Genomic DNA, 24,785 nt, shown 5'->3' on the forward strand with positions numbered 1-24,785 from the left:
GAAATTGACTCAGAAACAGAACTTGTTAAAGATTGTATGATAAAATGGGCCCAAAATATTCAAGAAGTTATTACAATGGATACGTGGGAAAAGATCTGGGTGAGGAACGTAAAATTTACACAAGCTCAAAACTTAAGAGAGAACTTTTATAAAATGTTTTATAGATGGCATCTAGATCCTAAAAAGCTTGCAAGTATGTACCCGAATTATCAGCCAAAATGCTGGAGGTGTGGCGATGAAGATGCAACATATTTTCACATATGGTGGACTTGTAAAAAGGTTAAGGCCTTTTGGATAAAAATTTGGTGGAACATGCGCAAAGGATAAAGTTTTGCCCGCAATTTTTTTTGTTAGGTATAATTACAGATGCTGCGGTTGTGGACACTAAGTTGATGTTGAATTTAACTACGGCAGCAAGACTCTTAATAGGTCAATATTGGAAGAAGGAGGAACTGCCGACTATAGAAGAATGGACTTTAAAGGTTTCTGACCTGGCAGAGATGGCAAAGATTTCGGCTTATTTGAAAGATCATTCGCAAGAACGTTACATTATGGAGTGGAGAAAATGGATTGAGTATATCCAGAACAAATATGGGACTAAAAAGTTTCATGTAGCATTTGAATAAGTCTTCCTTTCTTTTCTTTTTTCTTTTTTTTATATATTTAATAGTAATAGTGTTTGTAGTTATCCTATATGAGCTAGAGAGTGATAGATTTTAGAGTTTATGGTTGTTAGCATTTGGATGATTATGAGTGTTTTCTTTTGTTTTTATACCCTGTACTTAGCTCTGGGAAGTCGGGGGGGAGGGGTAGGGAGGGATGGGTATGGGAGGGGGAGGGGGGACTGTTAAAGATAAAATGTATGTTAAAACTTTTTAATAAAAAAAAAAGAATGATGATGGTCCTTAAGGTAACAAAAGACAAGAGAGAACAGTCCTCTGGTTTGGAAGGAAAAGTCCATACATTTTGCAGCCAAAGCACAGAAGTAACCAAATCTGGGTATTTCTTTCAGCCTGGTTAATTTATTTATCTCTTGCTTTTCTTCCATCACAAAAGTCCAGAAAGTGTACATGAACTGCAAATCCTACTGATTCAGCAATAAGTAGACTGGAGCAGGCAGCACTATTCTACGAGGAACTATATTTTACTTTTAAAATAATAGTTTTACTGGCCTCACATTTATACTGATGGCGGCTCAAAGGGGAGAGGATGACGTTTTGAGTCATTTTTTCCGTTTGGGGAAGAGGAATAGGATTTGAAGTGAGATAGCTACAGGTAGTCCTTGACTTACAACCATTCATTTAATGATTGTTCAGTTGTGTCAGTGGTTAAAAAAATGACTTACAACAGGTCCTCACAATTATACAGTCACAGTGTCCCCACGGCCTCATGATCAAAATTCAGACACTTGGCAAAGTTGTATTTACAACAGTTGTAGTCCCAAGGTGGTGGCACATTGGTTAGAATGGTTAGAAGGCAGTACTGCAGGCTAATTCTGCTGCCTACCGGCAGTTCGATTCTCACCAGCTCAAAGTTGACTCAGCCTTCCATCCTTCCAAGGTCGGTAAAATGAGAACCCAGACTGTTGGGGGGCAAATATGCTGCTTAGAGAGGGCTATAAAGCACTGTGAAGTGGTATATAAGTCCAGGTGCTAAGGCAGGCATGTCAAACTCGTGACATCACGTGACATCGCGTGACATATCATGACTTTTTCCCCATTGCCGGCAATGGGGTGGGTGCAGTTTCAGCATGAGGCATCCAGCCTGTGGGCCGGGAGTTTGACATGCCTGTGCTAAGGTCATACGATTGTCATTTGTGATCTTCCCAGTTGGCTTTTGACACACAAAGTCAATGGGGGAAGTCAGATTCACTTAAATATATGGCCAAAAGGTCATAAAATTGGGTGCAATTCATTTAATGACTGCATCACTTAGCAGTGGAGGTTTTGATCCCAATTGTGCTTGTAAGTCGAGAACTACTTGCACAGTAACCGTGGAAAGATGCTTCATACTTCTTATGGAGTTTTGTTGTTGCTATTATTGTTAAAAAGGGCCAAATATCATATTACTGAATGCCTGATATGGAAAGGAGCCTTTTTTCAGAGGAAAAAAAAAAAGATGGTGACACATATGGCCTGTGGGTTACATTTTGGCTCACCATAATGTAGATTGTAGAAGCATGGGTGTGTAGTCCTTCAAGAGATCAAGAGATCTACTTGGCTCATTTGGAAAACTCTTAACCAAACTACATGGTTCCGAATCCAACTGCTGGGCATAGCTGGCTGAGGAATTCTGGGAGCTGAAGTCCACAAGTCTTAAAGTTGTCAAGGTTGCAGACCCCTGTTCTAGTCCAATGCCTGCCCAAGGCAGGAGTCCTTACACCAGGGGTGTCAAACTGCCGGCCCGCAGGCTGGAGCGTCACAGAGAAACTGCGCCCATCCCATTTTCGGCAATGGGAAAAAGTTCCGATACGTCGCACGACGTCACGTGACATGCCTGCCTTACACTATCTTGGACAAATGGTTGGCCAGTCTTTTCTTGAAAACCTCCAGCAATGGAGCACTTACAGCTCCAGGAGGCAAGTTGCTCCATTGACCAATTGTTCTCACTGACAGGAAATTCCTTATTCCCAGGCTGGATCGCCTTCTGGCACCCTTCCACCCACTGCTTCTGGTCCTGCCCTCAGGTGCCGTGGAGAATAAATTGATACCCTCTTCTCTGTGACAGCTCTTCAACGTAGGGCCACAACTGAGCCCAAAATTTATGTTGCTAAGTGAGAAATTTGTTAAGTGAGTTTTACCCCATTGGAACCACCACAGTTGTTAAATCAGTAAGACGGTTGTTAAATGAATCTGGATTTCCCCACTACTCGGCAGAAGGTTGCAAAAGGGGATCACGTGACCCTGGGACACTGCAACCGTCATAAATGTTAGTCAGCTGCCAAGCGTCTGAATTTAAATCACATGACCATGGGGATGCTGCAGCGGTCTGAAAAGTATGAAAAGTAGTCATTAAGTCAGTGTTTCAGTGCCATTGTAACTTTGAATGGTTACTAAGCAAACTGTTGTAAGTCAAGGACTTGCCTGTATTGGCAGATGCTGTCGTGTCTCCCCTGAGCCTTCTTTTCATTAGGCTAAACATACTTTGTTCTCTTAGCTGTTCATCATACAACTTAGCCTCCAGGGCCCTTTGTTGCTGCTCTCTGCACACTTTCTAGAGCAGGGGTCTTCCAACTTCGCCCTTTTATGACTTGTGGACTTCAACTCCCAGAATTCCTCAGCTAGGAGTTGAAGTCCACAAGTCATAAAGGGCCACGTGCCTGTCTGAGGAATTCTGGGAGTTGAAGTCCACAAGTCATAAAGGACCACATGCCTGTCTGAGGAATTCTGGGAGTTGAAGTCCACAAGTCATAAAGGGCCACGTGCCTGTCTGAGGAATTCTGGGAGTTGAAGTCCACAAGTCATAAAGGGCCAAGCTGGAAGACCCTGTTCTAGGGCCTCACCATCTTTTTATTGTCGTTATCAGGAAGCCTTACCATGCTTTCCACAGCAGCAGGATTGCCAGTGAGCGGGGCACACTCCGAGGCGTGCCCATAGCAGAAGCAGTTGCCCCGCAGCACCATCTCATACACCGCATAGTAGTATTTCTCCTTGATTTCCCGGCGGGAATCCAAGAGGTTGTCTCCCAGCGTGTGCAATTTAGTCAGGTTCATCCTCAGGTTGGTGACTTTCAGGAGATCTGGGCATTGAAATCATGAGATGCAAGAAGATCATAAGATCGTGGTGAGAAAGCAAGCAAGCAAGCTTGGCCATTTTAGATTGGCTGGCTTCTACAAAGCATCAGCTGGAGTCATAAATATCTGCACTGCACTAGGGAGGAGGGAAGGCAAGGAATACCAAATGCCCAGACAGATCCTTGGAGCCAAAAGTGCAATTGCTAGAGCAAAAAATACATCGAGGGCCAAAATTAACTAGCCTGAAATAGGGCAAAAGACAAGGCCAGCTGCAGGCTGCATTGCAATCAGTTAGCTAAATAAATCTCTCCCTCTTTATATCTGCATGTGCCTGCGTCTGTGTGCCGCATACGCTGGTCTAGGATATCTTCTCTTTGGGAAGAGATTCTTGTGGTGATAGCATGTTTACACAGCATTGTGGGTCTAGTGGGGAGTATATATTTTTCAGAAGAATCATCGAGTTGGAAAAGAACTGGACAAGTTGGAAAAGTCATTTCCTTGCCAATGCAAGAAATCCCCTGGATACTCCTTCGCCCGTGATAAATGGCTGTGCAGTGTCTGCTTAAAATACACCAGTGGAATATTCTGGATATGGAACTGCCTGCCTTTGGAAACCATTCTTGTCAACAAGCTGAAATTTAACAACTGAGAATAAAAGAAATGGCCTTCTCCAAAGAGATGACTTTCAAATATGCACTCTTATCCCCACTGCCATGGCGTCTGAGAATTTTAGAAGCTATGGTAGTCTCAACACATCTGGATGCCACCAAAAGCTCTACTTAGTTACGTGTAAAATGGCGTGGTCCATTCCTGGAATGCTCCAATGTTCCCTGAAGCATTGCATTCCCCCCCCCCACCTCCCAAAACATGCTAACCCAGCAATTTGGGCTTTTCCCCAAAATAAATCTGGGACAGGAAAGAATTTGCAATATTTTGGACATGGCTGAAAATCTCAAAAGGAGGCGTAATATATTAAATCTTTTCTACACCTCAAACCAATGCTCTACTCCGCTGTTTCTCAACTGTGGCACTTTAAGGCATCTGGACTTCAACTCCTAGAATTCCTCAGCCAGAATGCTGGCTGGGGAATTCTGGGAGTTGAAGTCCACATATCTTAAAGTCGCTAAGGGTTGGGAAATACTGCTTTATTCTTTTCAGCCCAGAATAAAAAAAAAAAAGGCTCACTCTGAATTTTTGGACTGTAAGGGTCATGGATTGGAATAGCTGGATCCAGCACTCTGTAGATGACCTAGAACGAAGAAGAAAGGCATAACACAGAGAAGGGAAAGAGCCCCGGCTGAGTGTAATAGCTTTGAGTAGAGGTAGTCCTCAACATACGGCTATAATGGAGCCTGCTGATCTCTGACATACCCAATTTGACAACCTTTTTTGCGGCGATCGTTAAGTGAACCGATGATTTACTGTGGCGAGGTTTTGCTGAAAACCGGAAGTGCTGGTTTTTAGCAAAACTGTCGTAAAATGTGATTACGTCTTGGCGGGATGCCGCAAAGGGCTGTAAATGCAGCCACGTTGCTGAGTGCGCAAAGCTTGATCATGTGACTGCAGAAAGTGTCCAACTGCAGAACTTCAGTTCAGATTGTAAATCCCCTTTTTCAGGTTGGTCGTAACTTTGAATGGTCACTAAGCAACCGGTTAGTAAATCAAGGACTATCCTATACTCAACTTTACAGCCCTGAGGCCAGGAGTCACACTCACCTCCCCTTCTGTAGAAGGTTCAATTTCGGAGTACCGCGACTCACAGATAACGTCATCCACGCGTTTCATGGGTCCCGGGGAAGCAGTGGGGAACAATGCTGCACAGTCATAGGCAAAGTAGCGGTACACCTGCCAGGTGCGCCCAAAGTCCGCTGAGCGCTCCAGCAGCATAGCTGCAGGTCGGAAGGTCTGCAGGGTAGAAATGGCAACTCAACAAATTACACCAAACTGGACTGGAGATCTACAAGAATCACTTTGTGTGTCTTCAGGTTATCATCTGAAGTGTTGCTCAGTTTTTAGTTCTTATTATAATTCTATTTTTGTCTGCATTTAAAACTACGGTATTATTATTATTAATAGTAGCAGTATCATCATGATCATTATCATCATCATCATTAAATGTCCATGTTATATCTTGGCTGGAATTAAAATCGACTGAGGCAGTGTATAAATAAATAAAATAAAATAGAGATGCGATAATGATAAATAAATATGGGTGACCCAGACCCTATGCTCTTATATTTTGTGTAAATATCTATCAGCCCTTCAAGAAACAGACATCACAAAATTCTGGAGTTTTACTTTATGGATACAGGCTATCAATAGTTTTGATTTGGTTTAAGGAGGGAAGAGAAAAATATCATCAGACTTCCATAATAGAATCATACAACCTTTTCCTCTTTAAACCAAAGAAAATCAAGGAGAGGCAATCTTGAGTTTCTTTCTCACACTTTCTGTTTTCCTGGGCTAAGTTTTATGAATAGTTGTCACCTATTTTCTCCAAGATTATCTCTATATTCCTCCACATGGTCCTAGATTTGTATGTTATGGGTACACTATCAAGGATACAATCAACCCTTGATTTAAGAAAACTTCAATTTACAAGCACCATGTTTAATGGATAAAGTGTACTGAACAGCGCTATGCTATGCTGCAATACTGGAAGGGGTTTTGTTTTAGGGAAGGGAATTTAACAAAACCATGTTTAGTGTACTGTACACGTCTTCCCCTCAATAACCCATCAAATTAAGTGCTATACCCAAGTGCTTTTTTGTAAAAAAAAAAGGTGCTAGAACTCACACATGTCATGCCTTGCCTACCCTACAAGATTCCATCCAAAAAAGGTGCCAGAACTGTTCCGGATGTTCTATGACAAAAAAAGCCCTGGCTATACCTACATATGCCAACATAATAGATGAAACAGATTTAATTTGGCATTTTACAAAGTAGTTTTATAAGGCTATTTTCCCACATTTCACAAGAAGAATCATTTGTGCCATTGTATACAATGGAATTTCTGTCTTATAGGAAATTGCATACAAATGTGTTGCCTTTAGATATGCAGACAGGAAAACTGCCATGGAAATGTGCATTTATTCTGTACTTTAAATAAAGCCCCCACCTCCTTGTAAAGAACTGTATAAGGCTACAAAGGCTCCCCAAAGATAAACTCATTCATGCCTCTTCACGAAGAAGGCATTTTGGGAATTCTCTCCTGGAGAAGGAGCCATCTATCGTCAAATGGAACTTACCTTAAAAGTCATGATTAAGTGCGTGAAGTGGAATTCGGACTCCAAGTCCAGGCGGATACTGACTTCCTCCACTCCTAGAGAAATAGATGGGAGGCAGGGTGGACCCCAGAAAAATATTAGGGCAATTGCTTTTGACCTAATTTTATTTATTTATTAAATTTATATACCCCCCATCTTGCTGTTTGAAGCAAGTCTAGGCGGCTCTTTTGGAAGGGAATCTAAGACTCCTCCGAAACGTTTTGGGATTCTCATTATAGAAAATCAATAACAGTGATGACTCACTTTCCTGAATGACAGATGGCCCACTATTGCTCTTCTTCCCATCCAAACTACATTGGACAGTATTTTTCAACCTTGACAACTTTAAGATATGTGGACTTCAACTCCCAGAATTCCCCAGCCAGCATGGCTAGCTGGGGAATTCTGGGAGTTGAAATCCACATATCTTAAAGTTGCTAAGGTTGAGAAACACTGTTGTTGGGTATCTAAGAACCATAGTAAACCCCCTTCCCCTTCTGTGTGTACAACGTGCAGGGATACCTTAGCTCCAAAATCCCAGCACCAACAGCTGACAAGGAAGGCAGACCTCTTTTAACAAAACTTCTCCACCACCACTTACTATCTTGTAAACCATACAAATGGTAGGAAAGAGTTCCTGAATTTAGGCACTCTAGTAAGATTTTACCATTAGGTAAGACAGAGTTGAGCTATAAAGAAATGAACCCAAATTTCACCATTCATCACCCAAGAATGTAATTCCAGATAGTACTATTGTGTTGGTAATATATTGGGTTATTTTATGTATGCCTTTTGATAACTGAGTTTACTAGCTTCCTGGGAGGTGTGGTTCAAAAATAAAACAGTAAGCACAGGGCATCTTAAATTACTGTTATACATATATTCACAATGTTTTTTGCAAAGGAACAAAACGCTAGGTCAGCTTCCCTCCCCTAGAACCGTGCAATTTTTCCTTCTTAAATGGTTCCCCTGATCCAAATAATCTGCTCTTACTCCTTTTAAAGAACATATAAAAACCCTTTTTGCAAAAACAAACAAAAAACAAAAAAACAAAAACCCCACCACTGTGTTGGGCAGATAAAATATTGCTCTGGTGTTAATATTCTAAGCAAACTATTCTTTTGATTGATTGCTTTTCTGGCTGCCAGTTGCCTCTCTCTGATGTTTGTTTGTTTGTTTTTTTTAAAGCTGAGAATGGGAAAAATGATTTATCCTGTCCACCCTTCTCCCATCTGGAACAAAGCATAAGAGCAACTCCAGATGAATCCAGGCAGAAGTAGCACCTGAGAACTTTGTGGAATCAACAGGAGACCTGGTTAAGGAGACTCGAGCTCTAAACTGTGTGGGTGTTTTTGGATCCAGAGAGAGACACTCTAGCTGCCAGAGGTCAGTTGCTGGTACTGAGTTCCTCTCTGCATAGCTGGCTCTTCCTGTAGGAGCCTCCACCCCCACCTGGCAAAAACAGAGGAAGAAGGGACTTGGTTGTACATGATTCAGCATTTCCCCTGCGTGGGAGTAAAAAGAAAGCAACAGGACTCTGGGGAAGCCCTCTCTCCAGCTCTGCCTCGGAGGTGACATGTTCTCTGAACAAAGAACACGCAGATCCAGGGCAGGCCGAACCGACTGTGAGGCTGGCTTGCTGCAGAGAAACATGGAGTAGCGCAGCAAGGAAGAAAGTGGCTATGCGTATCTAAGAGTCCTGCTGGTGGACAGCTTATAACACCCTTGAGATGGTACATAAGGCATCAGGCAATCCAGCTCCCATCAGCTTCACCCCTCCTTCACAGAGGATCAAGCGCTACGGTAAAACATCTGAAGGGTGACTTGGCCACTAGAGGTTGAGTAGCCTTAGAGCAGGGGTCCCCAATCCACGGGCCGTGGACCAGTACCAGGCCGCGGCATGCCAGCAACCGGTCCGCACAAACAAGCAAAGCCCCATCTGCAATGTAGTGGGTCCGACGCAAGGAAGAGACGCCAGCCGGAGTACGTGTTCAGCTCTTTATTGGGGGGGTAGCGTACTGGGGAATGAGGCTTACCTGGCCTCCTTAAATACCTAGCCAGGTAAGCAGACAGCCAATGGGGTTGGCCCTAGGTTTCCCGCCGAAACTGGGTTTTCTGCCAAAACTGTTCAGGCCAACGCCCCCTGGTGGCTGTTGCTATGCAGGTGCCTGCATACATAACACCATCTGTGGGATGCAGGCACTCTCCGGTCCGTGGGAAAAACTTTCTCCATGGAACCGGTCCCTGGTGCCCAAAAGGTTGGGGACCTCTGCCTTAGAGGACTTTCTGATGTTTTCCTTGTTATCTTTTAAAAGGCCTCGACGTACCTTTCTTGGAAAGCTTTTGACTTACTCACAATTTTAATCTTTGATTGTCGTAGTTTTCATTTCATAGGTTTATTGCAAACTGCCAAAATATTGTAGTATAGATAGGCTTCAAGTTACAAGCGTAATAAATAGAGCCTGCCCGTCACCGTCATCATTCATGAGGGTCATAACTCATGATGATTTTACAATCTTTTTGCGGTGCTTGTTAAACGAATCGCCTCTGTTGTTAAGCGAATCAGTGGTCGTTAAGTGAACCAAAGGCTTGTTACAGTTATAAAGAAATAAATGCCAGGTTTTGGCAAAGCCATCATAAAACACAATCATGTGACTATGGATGCTGCAAGTATCCATAAATGCAGCCTGGTTGCTAAGCATCATGTGACCACCGGGGGCCCCCAACCATTGGAATTTCAATTCCAAGTCTTAAATAATCCCCAGGTAAGTCTGTTGGAAATTCAAACAGTTGCTAAGCAATGGGTCGTAAGATGAGGATTACCTGTATTCAGCAATAAATCTTATAGCGTAATAAATCTAAAGTCTAATAAATAGATTATTCTGCAATTATCCAACCTCATTGATGACATTTAATGGGGGGGAGAGGGGGGCAGATGATCACATGGCATCACTTGTATCTCTGGGTGGTTAAGATAACTGGAGAACAGTTATGGTGAAGATAGCTTTAGTTAGTTATTTACTGTGTTTCCCTGAAAATAAGCCCTAGCCTGATTTTTCAGGACGCTCATAATATAAGCCCCACTCCCCAAATAAGGCCCAGTTAAGATCGTCAGCCAGGCAGACGCATTTAGTACCATATTTCCCCGAAAATAAGGCCTGACTGGAAAATAAGCCCTAATGCATCTTTTAAAGCAAAAAATAATATAAGACCCAGTCTTATTTTGGGGAAAACATGGCAACAACAATTCAAAAAACACACCCTTCCCAGCAGATGCTAGATCAAACATCTTTATAGCCCAACTCCCCATGAGGGGTCCCTGGCATTCTCTGAGTTTGGTTGTTTTCTTGCAGACGTTTCATTACAAACTAGGTAACATCATCAGTGCTGACAACTTAAAGATCGGGCAACTAATTTGCACTGATGTTTGCCTGTACAGCTCCTCAAAAACTTGTCATCCTGGCATTTATGTATGGAGATTTCCATCTCTTACCATTTTCTGACTGCCACCAGGTCTTCTTCCGATAGCGGGCAAAGGCAGTGATGACATTCTCAATGCGATGACTGTTACGGTTGGACACAGGATCATAAGGTCGACGTGAGTCGCACACAAAACACTTTTTCTCATCCTGTTAAAGAGATGGAGCCACGTATAGGCTGTTCTCCCCGTAAAAAGGGTTTCGGGGGAGAATTTGATATGAAAGGAAACTTGATTTTTATCACATATAGACAGCTCTTAACTTTTGTCCCGCAAAAAATTAGCTCTGAGCCCTGCAAGGCAGAATTTCTAGTGAACAGAAGACCAATTACTGCTTCAACCCCTTTTATTTTTTTTATCTTTTTGCCACAACCACATAGAGGTAGTCCTCAATTTATGACTATAATGGAGGGCTGTAGGTCATGATGGTCATAAAGTGGATCATCAGGTGACTGATCTGATTTTACAACCTTTCGTTGTGGTGATGGTTAAGAAAATGCTACAGTCAAAGAGCAACAGCATATGGTCGTTAAGTGAATCCATAGTGGTCACATGACCATGGGACACGGCAAGCAGCTTTAAATGTGGGCTGAGGGCCAAGTGCCTGGTCATCTGACCAAGAGGGGGTTGGCTATTGGAACTGGATCATCAGTACCTTTTGGAGGTTCATCGTGCTTTGACCGGTTATAAGTTGAGGACTGCCTGTACAGTGAAAAGGGCTGTGATCCAGTTGTCTTATAACTAAAAGAGACATAGTGCTCATGTAGGAGTCCGCCATTGGAGTAGTTTTTAAGAATACTCTCAACTCTCTGAAGGCTTGCATACCTTTGAAAACTGTCAAGAAATAGCATCTCCACGATTTAATGTTATGTCACCATATTTGACATCTTGAATTGGGGGGAGCAATTTGTTTCTATTTCTGATTTTTAGAAATAATGTAGGTCAGATCCTGACTTGGGTATCCCATTCATGAGCCAGAAAGGGGTTTTTAGATTCTTTTTATCCTACCTTTATGATAAATAATAGTCAGTTGTTAATAAATACTATAATAGGGTGGGTGAGAGTTAAATATTATTAGCCAGAAACCAGGAGATCATAAGTTCTAGTTTTTCCTGAGGCACCAAGCCAGCTGAGTGATTCTGGGCCAGTCACTCTCTCACAGCCCGAGGAAGGAAACAATGGCAAACCACTTCTGAAATGTTGTCATGAAAACTGCAGGGACTTGTCCAATTGCCTGAAGTCAACAATGACTCAAAGGCACACATTATTATTGTTGCTGTTGTTGTTCTTACCTATTTTTGTCATCCAATACTCACCTGCAAATGACTGACAATGCAGTAAGGCTGTGGGTGACGCAGGCCACAGGTAGAAGTGACAGAGAGGCGATCAGCCCTGCCTACCAGCAGATCTCCAGTGGCTGGGTGGCAGCTGCCATGGGAACAGCCATGGGCATGTTCAGGTTCCTGGCACAGCACTCCTCCCAGCACTGTGGAGACAGGATAGGGCCTTAAGAAGTACTGAATCATCAAGAGCCAAATTACAAGCAGCGAATGAGATTAGCAGTATTTGGATTTGTTCAAAGCAAAATCTAGGTTAAGATGTGTGGACTTCAAATCCCAGAATTGCCCAGCCAGGGAATTCTGGGATTTGAAGTCTGCACATCTTAAAGCAGCCTCTAAAATGGTCGCATCACATTGGATTAACAAGTTTGGGGAAGGTATTTCACATCTCCCTATTGTTCTGATCAGGCAGGAGATAGCTGATATAACAGAAACACTGACCCAGCTGGAAGGATTGCTGACAGCCACCCAGGATAAGAATTTCAATGCCAATCATGCGCTGGGCACCCTGAGTCCAACTTTAGCCTAGCAGATCTGAAATGTCAGCTTAGTATTCTCATAAACAACGTGTTGGGTAAGTGTTTTCTGCCATTGTACTGTCTAGAACAAGAGTAGGCAACTTTGGCTTTTATGACTCATGGACTTCAACTCCCAGAATTCCTGAGCCAGCATGGCTCCGCTTGGAAACCTCTCCCTTTCCCCTCAGCATGGCTGGCTCAGGAATTCTGGGAGTTGAAGTCCACAAGTCATAAAAGAGCCAAGGTTGCCTACCCCTGATAGAGCAAAACAGTAGTTTTCCACCTGAAAAATTATTGGAAAATAAACTTTGTGTACTGCATAATTATTCAAGAGGAAAATATTAGGATCAGGGCAAGATATCTGTTTAGTAACCATCAAAAAAGAAATCTGAGATATGAAGATAAAAGTTAATTAATCAAAAATGTTTTAGGGTGTACTTGACTCCCCAAAGAATGTATTTGAAATTTTGGACATCATTACGCCTATGAAAGGAACTTGTAGGTTCATTGACTCATATGAAATGTGATTGTTTGCTATTATTTTAGAATAGTGTAGTAATGTATGTAAATATATTTAGGGGAAAATCTCTAAATGTTAATGATGTTGGTGTGATGTTGAACTATCTATCAAAACTTTGTCCTCTGACTCTTTATCAGAAATTGTGGTTGTATCAACCATGGCAGATGGCTAAAATAATTAAACTGAGAAATTGGAATAGCGATATTAATCCAGACGTTAAGGGATTATTGTTAGTAATGTGTGATTTATCTGTGATTATGTGTGTGCAGCACAGAATAGGCAAAGCACCCTCTGGCTTTGCTCCCTTCCTCACCAGCTGTTCCTCCTCCTCGATTCCTTTGTCATAAAGCCATAAGACCCAAGTGGCTTAAAATCTTTTGAAATTAATAAACCCCAAAATAAACAACACAAGTTGAATAAAATGTGAGAATCACTAACAGAACCAACTTGCCAGCAACGTTTGGGTGGGGGGAAGGTAGACTTAGGATTTCCCTTCCCTTCCCTTTTTCTATATACAGGTAGTCTTCAACTTATGACCACAATTGAACCAAACATTGCTAAACAAGACAGTTGTTTAGTGAATCTTCATCCATTTTATGACCTTTCTGGCCACAGTTGTTAAGTGAAGCACCGAGGTTGTAAAGTTAGTACACGTTTGTTAAGTGAATCTGGCGTCCGAAATTGACTTTGCTTGTCAGAAGGTTACAAAAGGGGATCACATGACCCTGGGACACTGCAACCGTCATAAATATGAGTCACTTGCCAAGCGTCTGAATTTCTGTCATGTGACCATGGAGATGCTGCAGTGGTTGTGTGAAAAACATTATAAGTCACATTTTCCAGTACCATTGTAACTTTAAATGGTCACTAAACAAACTGTTGAAAGTTGAGAACTAGCTGTAGTTGCCAATCACTGATCTGCAGATTCCTTCGTGTTACGAGCTGAGGCAAAGTGAAGGACTGAGCTGGTTATAGCATTATACAGTTACATTATTTCACCTAGCATACTATTTCATTGTTATGTTGTTCCAGACCCCAACACTGCCAAAAGCGGAACGGCAGCATTCAGAAACTGACCAGAATTTACCACAAAATTGTGCCCACATTCAGCTTGAAAACCCAGGAAATGCCTGGCTCCCACTATTGAACACCTAACTTTGGCTGTGGGGTGGTAAAATCTAACAGTTTTTCCACACCATAAAGCTAGCACTGGATGGTGTGGAAATGATGGCAAAATTTTCTTTTGATACTATAGCTCAGACATGTCAAACACAAGGCCCGGGGGCTGGATCCGGCCCACGAAGTGGTTTCATGTGGCCCGCAAAGCCATCCTGGAAACAGTGAGGGAACGGCCCCCACTGCCTTGGCCCTGGCCCAGAGACCCTCCTTCTGCCAGAGACCCTCAGATCTGTCCCACTCCTGCCCAGGCCCCCATAGGCACCCTTGATGCCAACGATGTAGAGCTGGCCACGCCTACTCAGCAGGCCATATGCACTCTAGCCACGCCCACCCAGTAGGCCATGCCCACCCTGGCCATACCCACCCGGCCCCCTGAGGGCAACCGCAATCCTGATGCGGCCCTCAATGAAATTGAGTTTGACAACCCTGCTATAGCTAAAAAAAAAGCTTAAAGTTGGGCAGAAGATGAAGGAAACATCATGGGAATGAAATGAAAAATTGCTACACAGGCCGTCCTCAACTTGGCGAACAATGAGTTACAATGGACACCCCAAAAGGCACTTACAACCAAGCACCCTATTGTCTCCCCTTCAGATACATAACTGCATTTTGGACACTTGGCAACCAGCCTGAATTTACAGTCATTTGCACAATCCTGCAGTTAAGCGACCACCATTTACAAAGTTTTTGCCAAAAATTGGCATTTGCTTCCAGTTTTCAGCCCCATAGGAAACTGGATTTGGTTGGCAATTGTGGCGTTCTCTTAATGACCACCAGAAAACAAAGATGTAAAATTGGATTAATCATGTGACAACCCACTTTACGACTATCAGGATTTATTACCATAATTGCCAGGCTCCATTGCAGTCATAAATCAAGGACTATTGTAATCAAGAGAAGATTTTGCTGTGGTTTAGTGCAAATGGGGAGCACACCCCGGGGCACTTAAGCTAGGTTTACTGAAAGTAAAGAGACGAACAAAAAAGAACAGGCATAGCTAAACACTTCAACAAAATTCACTAAATTTAATCAGAAAAACGTATGGCTCAATCCTCTGCATATTTACTGAGCAATGATCTCCTGGGAGCTAAATGGAAATGACTTCCAGGTAACTATGTAAGTTATTTTTCCTGAAATCAGTGTGTTTTTGGTGGCATAATGCCCAAATGAAGGAAAACTCATCTCTAATGCATTCTATTTCTTACTAGGAAATAAGTATCTTTTTCGGACTCCTGAAGAAATAGTTTATTGAAAGAATACCTGTTTTATTGTGTTAATTTTTTTACAGGGTCTGCCATTTGATGTGCTGCTTTGACTTTTTTCTTCTTTCTTGACAATATAGAGGGAGCGACTGGTAAACACTCCAGTCTTATGCATTCCATAGCGCTTGGCCCCCAGTCAAGTTTTTTTTAACTTAAATACACTTAACCCCCTACCAAAGAACATCCATCATCACATACCATCATACCAGAGATGTCTTTCTCAGTCTAATGGGGGAAGAGAGGGAGAAGACGGGCCAGATCATTTTGTTCCGAACCAAAGTTCCTTAAATATACAAAATTATTAAATCTGCATATAAACACATTTTAATGAAGATTTGGACTTTAAAGAAGACAGAACAGGGGTGGTCTTTAGTTCGTCTATTTATTATTCAGATTTAAGAAACGCTTTTCAAATTGTTCTCCTCCCCTGCATTTTATCTTGATAGAAAGCAAGCATGAAATATTCCTATAAGACTCAGATGAATAGAAACTCTATGTCTAAAGCAGATGTGAACTGAAAAACTGTCTTGGACAAAAGTTTACAAGAGCCCCACACAAAATTTTCTTTAAAAAATGTAAAAAGAAAAAATAATGGTAATAATCCAGAGATTGGTGCAGTAGTTAAGGCACAAGGCTATAAACTGGGTGATAGTGAATTCCAATCCCACATTAGACAGGAAGTCAGCTGGGTGACTTTGGGTCTATCATTCTCTCTCAGCTCTAGGAAGAAGGAGGCAAGGGCGAAGCACTGAAGCTAGTCCAGGCAATTTCCAGGAGTCAAAATGTGACTCGAAAGCAATACAGGAAGTCCTCATCTTACTATCGCAATGGAGCCTAAAATTTCTGTTGCTAAACAAGACAGTTGTTAACTGAGCTGTGTGCCATTTTTACAACCTTTTTGTCACCATCTAGAAGTGAATAATTATAGCTGTCAAATGAATCATGTGGTTGTTAAGTGCATTTGGCATTCCCTGATTTTGCTTGTTGGAACCCGGCTGGGACAGTTACAAATGGTGATTACATGACCCTGGGAGTGCAACTGTCATAAATACACATCAGTTGTCATGCACCTGACTTTCGATCACGTGACCATGGGGATGCTGCAATGGTCGTTAAGTGTGAAACCTGGTTATTTTTGGCACTATTTCCAGTGTCATTGTAACTTCAAGCAGTCACTAAACGAATGGTTGTAAGTTGAGGACTACCTGCAATCCAGAGCTGGTTTTAAACCTGGAAGGATTTCAATTTGGTTTGGCTTTGAGTCGAATTCCCCATCTGTTAAATGAAGCTCAAGGCTATTTGATGTCATAGCGAGAAGATGGAGGACAGATTCCAAAAGGCTCTGCAAATGTAAGAACGGGCAGTGGCTATTGGAATCTGTCCTCCATCTTCTCGCTATCTATGCTCTTCTCTGTCTATCTATGCTCTGCCCCAGAGAGCTGCTGGTTCAGTGATGCAGGCCCAATTCACACTGTTGGCCCTAAGGAATCTTAGCAGATCTTTCAGATCAAATTGGGTTTCCTTCCTCCAGATTCTTCACCCTAATTCTTCCACCTGTTTCTGTGGCTCATGCAAGGGTGGGGCTGGAAAAGAGAAATGTCAAAGCTGCCCTCCCCTCCTCTTCCTTTAGGCCTGAGAGCGGAAGCTGCAGCACTGCCAGAAATAACCCTAGCGGGGATTGGCTCTGTTGTTCGGCCAGCCTGGCCCTGGGCCAGGGATGTGGGGGCTGAGAGTTGAATTTGTGAACGATGGCTGAGTTTCAGAGAACATCTCCTCTCCAGAGGCTGCGGTGGGGAGGCGACGGCACAGCCTCCAGGAGGGATTGCAGTCGTGTAAGTGGGGGTCCTGCTGGATGCCATGGCCAGGATTTTCTGTCCACCTTACCCAAGCTTTGGCTGCAGGATGGCATGCAAAGCATTCTTCCATCCACCTGCTTCTTCTGTAGGGACGCCTACAGCTGCCACGGAGCCTTCAATCTCCCCACCGCCCTCTCGCATTTCGATGCTGCTTCCAGGCAGCTGGCCAATTCCCTGAGCCTCAAATCCTCTGGAGCCAAAACTTCAAAGGGAATTGGGAACAAAGGCTCCAGCTGGTGGAAATGGGTGTGCAGCTTCCCCACAACCAAGGCTGGTTAGAAATCAGCCAGGCACAGACCACACGCTCCATCTTACTCCAAAGGCATTAGGAAAAAAAAAGATACAGAGATTGGAGGTTAACGGGGGTCAACAAATACAAACAGTGAACAGATAGCCTCCCACGACTGTTTAATGGATTACAACTGGATTACAACTAGCGTAGCTATTCTGGAAGTCGAAGGGACCACAGTTAGGGAAGTCTCCATAAACTCAAAATTCACAAGTATAAAACTCTGATCCCACTGGTAAGAACGCACCACAAATTAGACTCTCCCTATCAGTGGGTTAGGACGCTGAGCCTGTCGATCAGAAGGTCGGCAGTTTGGCGGGTCGAATCCCGAGTGCCGCGTAACAGAGTGAGCGCCTGTTACTCGTCCCAGCTTCTGCCAACCTAGTAGTTCGAAAGCACGTAAAAATGCAAGTAGAAAAATAGGGACTACTACGGTGGGAAGGTAACAGCGTTCCGTGCACCTTTGGCATCTAGTCATGCCGGCCACGTGACCACGGAGACGTCCTCGGACAAGCGCTGGCTCTTCAGTTTTGAAACGGAGATGAGCACCAGCTCCTAGAGTCGGAAACGACTAGCACGCATGTGCCGGGGAACCTTTACCTTTATTGTTAATACGAGGACTGAATCAAGGAGATTCAGGAGTAAAAAAATCCACATGGTAAGGGGAGGCTTCCTCCCTGCTCCTATGACAGACAGTGCTTCTTGGCATTTATTTTCACGGAGGATATGATCCAAGCCCTTTGGCTCTCGGGAACAGCATCTCCAGTCGGGCACTTATTTCAGGATCTCCTTCATTCCCTGAGAGTTTCTCCTGCACAAACAAACACCCCTAGGGCTGAGCTGCTGCTTATTGGAGCAGAGGGGGGGGGGGAAATCAGGCAGTCGGGCTTTCTGTATCACAGACCTCGGAAAGGGCCACTTGTTGATTTTCTGTCCTTTGCGCAGTGTGAAAGCAGGCCAGCCTGTTCAGAATAAAGGCGGCAATCCCAACCCAGAACATTTAAATCCCAGCCTTTGCTGAGAACAGTGGTTCTCAACTTGTGGGTCCGCAGAGCTCTTGAGGGGGGAGGGATGCAATGTCATCACAGAGGGCTTGAAGAAATGCTATGATTGCAATCTTGAGTTAAGTCTTGGAGATCCGTGGCTATGGGATTTAAAGGGGGGGGGGCTGTAGTGAAGAAAAGGTTGAGAACCACTGACTTAGAAGACTACTTGGGACTACCCCCCCATCCTCGTTCATGGCCAAAATTGAGGGATCGCTCCCCTGTTGGCAGCCTCACCCACCCACCCCCAGACACGCACAAACACATACACACTAATTCGGAGCAGACTGCTTCACCGAAACCCCCAAAACTAGACTGACAAGCCTTTGCCGTGCCTTTCAGTGGACAGGAGGAAGGAGGGTGCTTGTGAGGCTGAAAGGTGGCTCCTTCAGGGATGACCGGGCGCTCCCTGCTCTCTCCAAGACCCCCCTCAGCTCTACTCAGCGGGGCCTGGTACCCCGGGAAAGAAAAACAAAACAAAAGATGTCGACACTTTAGAAAGGGTACAGAGAAGCGCAACAAAGATGATTAGGGGGCTGGAGGCTAAAACATATAGGGAACGGTTGCTGGAATTGGGTATGTGTAGTTTAACGAAGAGAAGAGTGAGGGGTGACATGATAGCAGTCTTCCAATATCTCAGGGGCTACCACAAAAAAGAGGGAGCCAAGCTATTCTCCAAAGCACCCGAAAGCAGGACAAGAAGCAACGGATGGAAACTAGTCAAGGAGAGAAGCAACCTAGAACTAAGGAGAAACTTCCTGACAGTTAGAACAACTAACCAGTGGAACAACCTGCCTCCAGAAGCGGTGAATGCTCCAACACTGGAGGTTTTTAAGAAGAGACTGGACAGCCATTTGTCTGAAATGGTATAGGGTTTCCTGCCTGAGCAGGGGGTTGGAGTAGATGACCTCCAAGGTCCCTTCCAACAACAACATCATCATCATTATTATTATTATTATTATTATTATTATTATTATTATTATTATTATTATTATTATTATTATTATTATTATTATTAAATTATTAATTATTATTATTATCATCCCAAATTACGAGTGCACCCCTGCGCTTTCACCTCCTCTCCTTCCTCTCTACTCCGGAGGGTGCACGCTCCTCCCTTCAAAGGTAACCAACGCTTCCCGCCAACTAGGCATGTCCGGCGGCAGGTTCCCCATCTCCGAGGAGGGAGCGGAGATGGACGCGAGGAAGACTCACCTGCCAGGAGGAAACCCCACGCTCTGATGCCCGAAGCCGCCGGCCTGAAGGGAGCCATGGCGAGGAGAGCTGATCCACAGGCGACGGCCAAAAGATGCTGCTAGGAAAGGGGGACCTGAGGCGGAGATTCCCAAGGACAGGGCAGGGCAGGGCAAGGTGGCCCAGCCTTTCGCTTCGCCCAGGCCGCGCCTCTGACTCGGGACTGGCCCGGGTCACTCTTTTCTTCCTTGTCCCACCAGCAGCCGCTGTCCCCCCCCCCCCGCCCCAGCCGCTCACCTACCCCGCGCTGCGGGGAAAGAAAATAGCAGCTCGTCTGACGCCGGCGTCACGGCTGCTCCAAAGATTAAACTTAGTCGGAAAAAGTTAGCAACAGGGCCGAAGGAAAAGCGCGGGCCGGATTCTGCTGGGATCTGGTGGTGCCCGAAAGCGCAAAACAGGCCCGCGCCCATTTGCAAACTCGGGTCTGCGCCGTCCTAAGTTTGGAAAACTCTGCGGGGATTCCCGATGGTTTGTTTCTTTGTTGGCTGGCATTCCGGGGCAGCTGTTTAAGCCATTTTTGCGTCTAAAATGTTTCTTTCAAGTTCAGTGGCAGGCTCTACAGCAATTATTTTAAAAAGCGAGACAGCTTTGCCGGTTTATAATCTTTTTTTTTCTCTCCTAGCTTTTCAAACAGAAGATGGCATCCTTACAATTGTCCTGAGAAGCAAGCTGGATTCTGAGGTGCCAATTATTGTTCGCATCTCCAAAACGTGACCCTTACTTGCTTAGTAAATTGTCAGGCCAGGGTTTTGTTTTTTTTTATTCCAGAAGATCCGGGGTGCTCAAATGATTATATCTGTACACTTGGGGCAGCAATTTTCAATTCAGTGTTTTAAAGCAATTTATGACAATCTGTTATTAGCCCTTCTGCTTAGTTATGATAAAGTGGGGTTTGTAAGGATTAATAAATACAGTTCAGATGGATTAGTCTGATATTGGCATATCCTGAAGTTTTGAAAAGTTGGAATGTGCTCTTTGCTGCCTGGTAAAATGTTGCTTGGTTAAGAAAATACAGCGAGGGAGCAGGTTGAAGAATAGCCAAGTCTTCTCTGGTTTCTTGGCTTGTGGCAGGCATTGTACAAACACAAAAGGATTTCTTCTCTAAACATAACAAGATAAACTTGTGGCAGTTCAAAAACTAACACATTCATTCTGATGTGGGCTTTCATAGATTACATTAGTTTCAAAAGCTCATTCACAATAAATAAATCAGTGTTTAAAGTACTGTATTTATTTATTTATTTTTGCAACAGATTAATAGCCAGTCTTAAAAGTCATGCTACGTCAACCAGTTGTGCTGGCCACTAGATAGTTTTAAAGGAGGGCTGGATCTATTTGTTGCTTTTGTGACATGGTATCTCATTGGGCGCTTCCATGTTTGGGTCATTGCCACTGAAACTGGAATTTAACCACAGATAGAATATATTGATGGAGAGGTTAGAATGCAGTATTGCAGACTAACTCTGCCCACTGCCAGGAGTTTGATCCTGTCCCGCTCAAGATTGACTCAGTCTTCCATCCTTCTGAGGTCAGTAATATGAGGACCCAGTTTGTTGGGGGCAGTATGCTGACTGCAAACTGTTTAGAGAGTGCTGTAAAACACTATGAAGTAGTGCTTCGTAGTATATAAGTCTAAGTGCTATTGCTATTACTATATTCTTTGACAATCAGTCTGTATTTTTGGTTAAAAAAAGCATTCTTCAGATGGATCCCACATGAAGAATTAAGTGTGAAATGAAATGAACCTTTATTGTCAAAGTACAACTATGTGTACATTGAGATTAGCTGAGCTTCCCTTTGTGCTCCCACCCCCCAACACACAGTGACAACAGACCTTCCATCTTACTACACCATGTGAACCAACTACACACACCGGCCGCCCAAGTCAATTCTGCATAAAATTCACAAAAATTATTTCTCATTCAAAAGCCTAACAGCCCACGGATAAAAGCTGTTTTTCAGCCTATTGGTGCGGCTGGCTATACTCCTATATCTCCTACCCGATGGTAGGAGAGTAAAGAGGTACCGTCCAGGGTGTGAGTCATCCCTGAGAATTTTCCTCACTCTTCCAAGGCAACAAGCCCTGGCGATGTCATCCAGTGGTGTCAGGGGACAGCCCACGATGTCTTGTGCTGTACTCACCACCCTCTGTAATACTTTCCTATCCGCGGCTGTCAGACCAGCATACCAAACCACAATACCATACGAGAGGGCGCTCTCTATAGTAGACCGGTAAAAGAGGGTCATTAGCTGTTGTTCTACCCTGTTCTTCCGCAAGACCCTAAGAAAGTAAAGCCTCTGTTGGGCCTTTCTAACCACCTGGTGTTGACTTTCCAGGTCAGATCTTCACAGAGGTAGACTCCCAGAAATTTAAAGGAGGAAACTCTCCACACAGTCCTCCCCGATGTAAAGTGGGGCAGGTTCCTCCTTTTTTCTCCGGAAGTCTAGCACCATCTCTTTCGTCTTGCCGATGTTCAGGTGCAAGTTGTTGTTACTACACCATATGGATAGTTTTTGTACCTCCGCCCTGTATGCTGTCTCATCCCCACCTGTAATGAGACCTACCACAGTTATATCATCTGCGAACTTAATTATCGCAGTGGATGGGTCAGATGATACACAGTCATATGTGTATGAAGAGTACAGGTAGGGGCTAAGCACACAGCCCTGTGGCGAGCCGCTGCAAAGCTTCACGGGGGTGGACAAAGCAGACCCGACCCTCCCTGTTTGTAACCGGTCCCTGAAAAAGTCTTGAATCCAGTTGCAGATGGCGGGGGAAGAATTTCAAGTCAGTCAGCTTCTTGATGAGAGTGCTCGGCAAAATGGTGTTGAAAGCTGAGCTATAGTCAACAAAAAGCATCCTGACATAACTGCGTGCACTCGAATTTTCCAGGAGTTACACTCCCCACTGCTGAGCAGAAGTGCTACACTATGCACCCATCCTTAAGATGGTAGAAAACTACCCAACATAACATTTTGGGACTCCACTGCCAACCCCTCCTTATTTCTACTGCACTTCATGTCATGGTGTGAGGACTAAGTAAGGGCAAAGTCATAGCGACATGACAGAAAAAAATAATTTAATTTAATTTAATGAATCGATAAGGTTACCCAGTCTTGACACTGAGATTCCAAGTGGTGCATAGACCATTAGAAAATAAAATGAGAATTCTGTTAAAATCCAGACAACCAGGAAATCCCAATTCTATCCCTTTCTCGATGGAAAACCGAATAATCTCAGCCATAAAATCTGAAGGAAAAATCAAGTTTTTAACTGCCTTTCTGATGGCCAACGAGGTTGGGGCCAGCTCTATCCCTGAGGAGATTTGGAATGATTAGCTGAGAGCACAGCAGAAAATTCATCTCTCTTGGGTACCATCAGATGGGATTGTTTCAGGAAGAGATCTAGAGCATGGCCATTCAAGCATGTAGGACAGAGAGAGATACCTTTGGGAACAGGCGGTCCCACAAATAACCCTGTGCCATGGAGAGCCTTATAGATGATAACGCCTTGAATTTCACCTGGAAGACAATGGGAAGCCAATGCAGCCCACAAAATAGTAGTGTTACATAAGCCTACTGAAGTGTGTCCACCACACATTTTAAGACACCCTCTTTGGACTCCACTTTTGTCCTGTCTCCCAACACCGGCCCTTCCCTCTTAAGGAAGGTTATTTAGAGGGCCATGATGGAAGCAGATTATCTGACCCTTTTCAGTCAGGGTTCAGTTCCACTTAGTGTACTAACATGGCCTTGGTTGTGCTTGAGGATGACCTCTGGAGGGCCCCAGAGTGGGGTAGTGCATCTGTCCTGGCCCTCCTGGATCTCTTAGCAGCATTTGATTCTGCTGAGCCAGCGTTCAACTGGACTGACTCTGGGGATGGGGGGAGGGTACTATTTTGCAAGGGTTCTCCTCCTTCCTCTGTGGCAAGTTTCATGTGGCATTGGGTGTGGGTAAGAAGTTAAACCCTTGGTGACTGCAATGAGGGGTGCCTCAGAGCTCTGGGTTTTTTTTGCCCCTCTTTGTTGACATTTACACAATTTCTACAACGCTCTCCACACAGAGATGCCCTTGAAGACAATCCAGAAATCACGAGTGGTTGAGAATGCAGTGGTGTGTGCAGTTTTGGGCATCAAAAGGTGATCCATGTTGTATTGCTACTGCATGATCTGCCCTGGCTTCCAGTTCTTTTCCAGGTGCAATTCAATGTGCTAGTTATTATCTTTAAAGCCGTGAATGGCATGTGTGGCCAAGTTAGTTGTGGGATGGCCTCTCCCTGAGTGTATCTGCCTGCTCCAAACCAGATCCAATAGTGTGGGCATTCTCTGCGTCCTTTCCCTTAACTGGGAAGGGGGACCTGTGGTGAGCCTTTTTGGTAGCTACCACTAACTTTTGGAGAGCCCTTCTCCCTGAGATCTGGAGGCCCCTACCTTCCTAGTTTTCGGGAAAACTTTTTCCCACAAGCGTTGGGATAGTGTGTTGGCTGGAGCCCTAGCAAGTAGAAGAAATAGAACAGAACAGAATAGAATAGCATAGACCTGGAAGAGACCTTGGAGGTCTTCTAGTCCAGCCCCCTGCTCAAGCAGGAGAACCTATGCCATCTCAGACAAATGATTGTCCAGTCTCTTCTTCAAAATCTCCAGTGATGGAGCACCCACGATTTCTGGGAGTAAGCTGTTCCACTGGTTGATTGCCCTCACTGTCAGGAAGTTTCTCCTCAATTCCAGGTAGCTTCTCTTTGATCAGCTTCCAGCCATTGTTTCTCGTCCTTCCCTCTGGTGCTCTGGTGAACCACCTCACCCCTTCTGCCTTGTGGCAGCCCTTCAGATACTGGAACACTGCTATCGTGTCTCCCCTATTTCTTCTTTTCTTTAGACTAGCCAAACCCAAATCCTGCAGCCATTCTTCGTATGTTTTGGTCTCCAGGCCTTTGATCATCTTAGTTGCTCTTCTCTGAATTTTTTTTTCCAAACTCTCAACATCTTTTTTTGTGATATGGTGACCAAAATTGGCTGCAGTATTCGAGGTGTGGTCTTACTAGGGCTT

The 24,785-nt window shown here is 44.1% G+C and overlaps 1 protein-coding gene across 1 annotated transcript in view; it reads right to left on the minus strand.

The window, feature by feature from the left end:
• LAMB2 (laminin subunit beta 2) overlaps positions 1 to 19,879 on the minus strand; it is a 68,840-nt gene extending 48,961 nt beyond the window's left edge. Inside the window, exons 1-7 of the mRNA XM_081320484.1 lie at positions 19,700 to 19,879; positions 11,794 to 11,963; positions 10,493 to 10,628; positions 6,982 to 7,055; positions 5,450 to 5,638; positions 4,919 to 4,982; positions 3,536 to 3,738 (exon numbers count right to left, since the gene is read on the minus strand). Of these exons, the coding sequence (XP_081176610.1) occupies positions 3,536 to 3,738; positions 4,919 to 4,982; positions 5,450 to 5,638; positions 6,982 to 7,055; positions 10,493 to 10,628; positions 11,794 to 11,963; positions 19,700 to 19,757 (894 nt within the window). The 5' untranslated portion in view covers positions 19,758 to 19,879. The remainder of the gene's footprint in view (positions 1 to 3,535; positions 3,739 to 4,918; positions 4,983 to 5,449; positions 5,639 to 6,981; positions 7,056 to 10,492; positions 10,629 to 11,793; positions 11,964 to 19,699) is intronic.
• Between the last annotated feature and the right edge of the window lie 4,906 nt (positions 19,880 to 24,785).

Source organism: Vipera berus, assembly GCF_964194415.1.
Source record: "Vipera berus genome assembly, chromosome: 2".
Taxonomy (NCBI): Eukaryota; Metazoa; Chordata; class Lepidosauria; order Squamata; family Viperidae; genus Vipera; species Vipera berus.